The 7,575-nt window shown below is 40.4% G+C and overlaps 1 protein-coding gene across 1 annotated transcript; it reads right to left on the bottom strand.

Annotated features, from left to right (window-relative positions):
- Window positions 1–509: 509 nt before the first annotated feature.
- Window positions 510–6,828, bottom strand: slc15a5 (solute carrier family 15 member 5). Its single transcript, XM_041795186.1, has 10 exons — window positions 6,789–6,828; window positions 6,277–6,687; window positions 5,780–6,002; window positions 3,317–3,486; window positions 3,017–3,237; window positions 2,749–2,935; window positions 2,398–2,586; window positions 2,134–2,265; window positions 903–1,011; window positions 510–651 (listed from the first exon to the last, which is right to left on the bottom strand). The coding sequence occupies exons 1-10, from the start codon at window positions 6,826–6,828 to the stop codon at window positions 510–512; spliced, it is 1,824 nt and encodes a 607-aa protein (XP_041651120.1).
- Between the last annotated feature and the right edge of the window lie 747 nt (window positions 6,829–7,575).

The raw sequence follows: 7,575 nt of genomic DNA, 5'->3' as shown, positions 1-7,575 counted from the left end.
CACAGGGTGATGGCCTCTGCAATGATAAGGTTTCTTTGTATATAGTTATGTCATCTGCATAAAGTGTAATATTTTGTGTTGTTGAGGTGTTTCATTTACTGTTACTATTTTTCTTCCTGTTTCTAAAATGGTGAGAGAAGAGTGTGTTACATTAATATTTTTTCTGCATTTTATTTCAAATTTTCATAATAGTAACTTCTTCTGTCTTATTCTGTTATTTGTATTATCAAACAATCAGTCTAGCATGTCGCTTTTATTATGGTTGATCTACTCCAATAAAGGGCAATGCTTTGGAAATAATATGTGCATTTATTACTTACAGTGCCATTGGTTACATGTTCTTATGTGACAGAAATGATAAATTGACTGTAAAAACATCAAAAACATAAACATAATATACACAAATGTACTTCATTTATATAATTTGGTCAGAGTAACATGTGACGCCAGCGCCACATACAGGACGGATCATAATGGAAACTATTTTGGGTGAAGTTCGATGCTCCACATCATATAATAGACTCAATAGAAGTCTGTGTGTAAGAGTGCTCCACGGTGTCGTAGAATCTCAGACAGGCCTTATAGCGCAGCAGCTTCTCAGTCAGAGGGCTGATGGTCAGTGCTCTACCCTGAACACTCAGGTCTATGTACCTGGAGAACATCAGGAAAACAGAAAAGAAACATTTGGAAGGAGCACAGCTTTTTCTCAAAGTACTGTGGGAGTTTCATGTTACCATAGTTTCAGATAATCTTTGTGGAAATTAGCAACAACAATCCTGCTCAAATTAGCCTTGCTTTTCCTTAAAATATCCTTAAAACAGCTGATCAAAAAACACTGATAACAGACTCATTCATAACCACGATTCATCTTTGAGGCCTGGTAGTCAGAGATAACACTGTACCTGTATGACACACTCCAAAACATGACAGTATTTATAGCCATGAGTGTAGCCAGGAGGAAGAAGAACCTCTCCAGATTCCCATCATGCAGCATTTTTGGGTAGAAGTTACCTGTAGTTCAATGGATGGATGTAGGGATTAATTTTTAGTTTCAGTCACATATATCTTAAGAATGAAAACTTTAAACAAGATCACTTCGCATAAACATTGTCCCCAATAACCAAAACAAAATGGGCTGAAGCTTGTACAGTATGTTTGCCTATCCTTTACCAACCAATGAATTACCCAGAAAATCAGCTGTACAAAGAAACATTTCTTAATTTGTGGAAGTTTGGTATAACCAGGACTATTTCGAGAGCTGGTTGCCTGGCCATACTGAGCAATTAGGGAATGGCCTTATTAAGATGGTCACTCGGTCTGAGCTCCAGAGATCCTGTGCGGGACAAAGTTCCCAGTAGGAAGACCATCACTGCAGCCCTCCGCTGATATAGGCTTTATGGCAGAGTGGCCAGATGGAAGCCTCTCCTCAGTGCAAACACATCAACCCTGCACAAAAAAAGCACCTGGAGAACCCTCAGACTGTGAGAAACAAGATTTTCCAGTCTTATGAAACCAAGATTGAACTCTTCAATTCTAAATGTTATGGCAGGAGGAAACCAAGCAAACTCACCACCTGCCCAGTACTATCCCAACAGAGAAGCATGGCGGTAGCAGCATCATGCTGTGGGGGTGTTTTTTTTAGCAGCAGGGACTGGGAGACTAGTCGGGGTCAAGCTGACAGTCCCCATCCAACCTGACTGAGTTTGAGATGCTTTGCAAAGAAGAATGGCAGAAAATCCCCCAATACAGGTGTAGAAGGCTTGTTGTATCATACTGAAAAAGACTAAAGGTGGTAAATGCTGCCAAAGGTTCTTCAACTTAGTACTGATTAAAGGGTCTGAAAACATATGTCAGTGTGATATTTCAGTTTTTTATTTTTAATACATTTGCAAAAATTTCTAACATTCTGTTTTCACTTTGTAATGCTGGGGTACTGATTGTAGAGTAATGACAGAAATGAATTGAAATTATTGTAGCATCAGGGTGCAACATAACAGAGCTGAAAAAAGTGAAGGGAAGTCCAAATACTTTCAGATGCACTCTATATAAAAATCTGACAGCCTTAGAGCAGACAAAGCTTTACTTCTTTCAGGGGAAATCCCAGCTTGGGAACTAGTTAATGCATGTTTTTACCTCCTGAGAGAGAGTGTGCCAGCTGGATGATGAGTGCTCCAAGGAAACAGCCCCCTCCATAGGACAGAGTGAGGAAGTGCAGTGAGATCCCTCTGATGTGATTAGGGGTCAGCTGGAACGATATCAGAGAACCTGCAAGAAAAGAAAAGAAATCTGATTATCTTTCATCAGTCAGGTTGTTTTATGAATCAGTAAAGATTTTGGAAAGGATATGCAACGCCAGACCAGCATGAAATGAAGCTAAGGACTGAGTTTCTCACTCACATGCAGGAGTGACGAGGGCCTCTGCCAGACCGAGAAGAACATACTGAGGAGCCAGCTGGAAACACGGCATGGATGACACCTGCAGGACTTTTCCAGACAGAGTTTGCTCCACCAGGGGGTAAGCCTTCCTCTGCAGCTCGGACAAACCTGCCACCAGGACGGACAGAGCGGCACACGCATGGCCCAAAGCTGCAAGTGGAGGATGGACAAGGAGGGGGTGTTGAAAGAGGGGGCTGCAGGATATATATGGGAAGAAAGAGGGAGGATGGAGGTGCAGAAAAGCAAGAGAGACACAAGGAGGTTTAGGTGAAAGTGGTGCCTTACAGGTGATGTGTGTTTAGAAATACTTACTGATGACTTTAGCTGGTGCCAGAGGAGTTTTTTCCACGGCGAGGTAACATGTGGTCACACACTCAATCAGAGGCGCCAGGAACAGCAGGGGCATGATGCTGATCACATTCATGGCTCCAATGGGGAGCAGGAGGCCGTTCAGGTGAAGGTTTGAATTCATTGTCTGTATGTAATAACCTGAGGGAATCTGCAGGAAGACATGGTTTTTATAAAGAGCCAATCATTTGAATGGTTTATAATGAATGCAATTCAACAGATGGTGACCTGCCTGTGTGATGCAGGCTCTGTACAGCAGCTGAAGACCATAAAGAGGGAAGAGTTTAGCCAGGACTTTGACATTCTCCACATGTGTTTCACTGTACCGGCCTCCATTGTTCTCTTTGGCTCGGTCCAGCCAGGATGTTACATCTCCACTCAGGTGGCGATAATGAAGGCAGCACATCTTTAGAGAGTTTAGAAAGACTCCCAGTGTGGTTAACAGTGATCCACCTACGACAGATACAACGTGAACAGAGTATTGTGTGTAAGGGAGCATGTTTGAGTGTCTGGTTTTTGTCATCTCTGTTACCTTTCTTAGGTTTGTAGGTGAGTCTGTTTCTCATCATATGTATGGCGATCAGAGCCAGCAGCACAGAGGTGAACGGGATAAGGAAGCCCAGGTTTTTAGCTACAGACTGCTGGATGTAAGCGATACCCAAAAACACCACCGTTGAATTCAGGTTGACCAACCAGTAGAACCTTAATATAAAGAAAACAAACATCGCACTCACAAGTGTTTATTCATCTGCAGATTTAAACTTTCAAAAAGATTGGAATTTACCAACCCAACAATGTCTCAGATCCTATTCAGGTATTGGCATAAGATTTTGTAAGCCATAATGATTCAGAGCACATAAATCTTGTGTGCCCATGGAGCTGGTTACTTGTTACAATCATGCACTACTATTGACAGGCCTATTGCAATTATATGTACTCAATAATTTGAAAAAGTAAAATCAAACTAATTGATAAAAACAAATTTAGCATTATAATTCACAAAATGTTGAAGTGTAAAAGCTATGTTTGGATTTTCTCCCCACAGAACCCCTGAAGAAGTTTCCAGGCTCTAGACAGACAGAGCAAACTGTGGGCCTACATCCCTGGAAAGACATTCTTGGGTGGGTTGTTAAACGGAATCTATTTTGACCAAGTGAAACCAGGAGGCTAATCTATGTCCATGAGAAAGATATGTCTGTAGTTCAGGACTCCAGAGCATTGAAACATTGTAAGGCACACAAGAAAGATAAAAGGTTTCAGGATGTTTAAATAGAAACAGTTTTTTAAGAAAGTTGACATTCTTTGCGGACTGTGATTTTCATGATTTTGAGCTCATATTCTAATATTTTTTCAGTGCTATCTCAATCTCTTTCAATGTTCTTAATGTTATTAAAGTTATTTTTTTATCTCTTTAAAGCATTGTTAATTACTTGGAGCTATATATAAATAAACTTGCCTTTCCTTGATCATAAATAAATTCTTTATCTATCCCTTACTTTACTCTCCCTAACTTGATGTTGACAATTAAGTTATTTTTAAATATTTTCACTACAACTGACTGCTAACTGTAAAATTTAGCTCAAATGATTATACTGAACAAAGAAGTCATAAAAACTTTAGTGACTAAATTTTCATCTAACATCATTATTTAGCATGTGGCATTCCCCTCAACTACATTTGTACTTTGTGTCAAACATGCCAGTTGGGCACAGAATATAAACATTAAACCCACTGAACATTATTATGCAAGTATCATCATAGTGGTTGTTTGCATGCTGAGATTAGCATTTAGATGAAATCACATTCTGAGCACCATAACTGCAGAGTATTGACGTAGCCTGTTAGTCCTTCTTTTAGCTGACAGTTGCTTGAAAACATGGTAAAAACATGTCATGTCTGTTTTGAGAATTCCAGTGGTGAGTACGTTAGACAACGAAGGTTGTTACGAAATTTGGAAAGAACATGTTCCTGACAGACTAGGCCCCTGAAACCCCCAGTGAATGGACCCTCTTTTGATTTGAATTAATATCAATATATGTACACTTATATCGTAGCAGTAGTGCTTGCCTCCTGGCTAACAGTGAGAAGAGGGGGTTTACATGTTTGAAGAGGCTATATTCTGTTTGAATGTGCATTTTTGTTGCTGTTACAAATGCCGCTGTGTATTTAGATTAAAAATTAAAGGCTGTCAAAACATAACATTTTTTTTTTCGTGATTAGTCTCAGAATTCTTGTCGTCAATCACAATTAATCTTATTTTTGACACATTTTGAAATTGCACTATTTTGCACTATTATGCATTTAAAACTTTCTTGTTTCATTTTGGGGTTTTTTATATTGTCTGAAACTAAGGATAATTTCTTTTATTTTTTTTAGAAAAAAAAAGAAACTTGGAGTAGACTGAGGATTACAGCCTGAATGTAACCACAGAAAAGGGAACTTGCTATGGATTGAAAAGGAAATAGTGTAAGTTCACATTGAGAACATAAATGTTTGGAAACAAAGTGCAGATGACTTTTAATTTGTTCAGCTTTTTTGGTGACAGTGAGATTTTTTTTAAGTGAAATGAGACATTGAGGAGCAGTGGTGGACTTTATATCACTGTGTTTGCAGGGAGGTGTTGTAGTGGCTTAACTAAAGTGTGCTGAAAGGGACAATAAAAGCATGCAGTCTATAATCCATGTGATAAAAAGAAATGGACCTCACAATTAGAGCATTTGAACTGACAGCCCTGATTAAAAAGAAAAAAATGGTTGTCAATGCTTAAAAAGAAGGGTGGACCCTGTTTTTGCTGACCTCCGGTCAGCGGTGTATGAATTGGTTCAACTTTTCTTTTGTCTTTGGATACATGACCAATGACTTTACATACCATCTCTATCACCACTAACACCACAAAGGTTCTCTCACATAATAATGAAAGATACTTGTTGTAACAATACCTAAAGGCTGTTTTAAGTGGTTGCAGCAAAAGTTTTACATAGACACACCTACTCACCAGTTAAAGAAGGACAGCAGCTGGTGTTGGTTGTAGCTCTGCAGGCTGTAGGCTCCCATCGGACAGAGAATGGCTCGGATGCCACCGATGCCCAGAGCTGCAGCCAGGAGGCCGATGTAGAACAAGATCTGCTGCTCCCGAGGCTCCAGCTGGTGAGTCATGTGATGAGTGTCAATGTAGAAATCCTCAAATGGGAAAGCCACCACAGGCAGCATGGCTGTGCCTGGAAAGTAAGATGATGGAGAAATGTCATGGCATGTGGCTGCAGCTTGAGATCCATGACTAAGGAATCAGAATTGTTAATGTGTTTTAACAGGTTAGTGTTCATTGTGACTGATATGTCAGATGGCAGTACGTTGGGTAGAACTGTAAATCAAAATGCTTTAAATAGAAGAGGAATATTGCATCAGTTGAGCCTTTTTTCATTTCTAAAATTAAACACCACTACATTTATGAATCAAACAACACGTATCAACCTCTGGATCATTGTTTCTCACCCAGAAAATGAAGAAAAGCACACAAATAGAGCACTTTAGTCCTTCCCAAGCAGGTTTCTGCAAACCAGCCCACCAGCACGGGGGTCAGCGTGCTGGCTCCAATAAAACATAGGTTGACTGTTGCAGCCATGTGGTAGTCATATCCCAGCTTCACTGTGCAGAACAGGATCATGTTGCACACAATCCCAAAGAAGGTGAACCGCTCACACAGCTCCACAAGCAGGACACAGATGATAACCTGAAGCTTCTTGCGGGACTTCCTTGGTGGTCCCTGGTCAGGATGAGGGGTACGGGACAGTCGGTGTAGTTTACTCATGCCCTTAGACAGTTTCTGAAGACCCTCCGGCTCCTGGGCTGTGCAGCCGACTGGATACAGCCAGTATGGGGCCACACTGAGGTCTGATTTCTGGCCTGTCAGAATAAGAGCAACAGAGGCTGGGGCTGGAATGCCTCACGTTGGTGTGACTGTAGAGCCAGGCTGTAGGCACGTAGATTCAGACACACCTACCTACATCCTGCACGTGCTGCCGGCTGATGGTCCTCCTGAGTCATGGTTTTACTCTGAACTGTGGAGGCCTCACAGGGATTTAATACATCCCGCTAAACTTATCCAGCAGGAGTGATTGACTGGGGTGATTTAGAGAGCATCCCAGAAATGTTTCTGTTATTACAAACAATGCAAAGACTTGTGGTTGTTTATGAATCAGGGACTTACACATAGTGGTGGCAGCATCATGCTGTGGGGATGCTTCATAGCAGTTGGCCCTGGAAGGCTCATAAAGATAGAGCGTAAAATGAATGTGGCAAAATATAGAAAAATCCTGGATGACGATCTTATTCAGTCTGCAAGAGAACTACGGCTTGGGAAGAAATTTATTTTCTAGCAAGACAATGACCTGAAGCGGACATCAGGTTACTCAGAAATGGTTTAAATACAACTAGGTGAATGTTCTGGAGTAGCTGAGTCAAACTTGTTATTATCATTTTAGTGAATTTAGTACTATTTGGGGGCATTTTTCCCTTCTTTTGGAATTTGACACTATCCATCTCTGGTCATATGAATGCATACTTTGAAATTTAAAAAAAATGAAAGAACTACACCAAAAGACATGCATGCCTGGGAAATGTTTTAGGACATTCGCAATGTGACTTGTTAAAGGGAAACTTAAAAAAAGGTTTAGATAAAAAACAATATGGAATTCAGTATCTCCCAGTATTGCTTGATCAGAGGTTTTTATCACTGAAAACTTTAACAAGACAAGAAATGATTCTGAATTTCAGGTAATTACAAACAGTCAG

Source organism: Cheilinus undulatus, linkage group 9 (assembly GCF_018320785.1).
Source record: "Cheilinus undulatus linkage group 9, ASM1832078v1, whole genome shotgun sequence".
Classification (NCBI taxonomy): domain Eukaryota; kingdom Metazoa; phylum Chordata; class Actinopteri; order Labriformes; family Labridae; genus Cheilinus; species Cheilinus undulatus.
The sequence above is the reverse complement of the archived record's forward strand: the minus strand, read 5'-3'. Positions and strand labels throughout refer to the sequence as shown.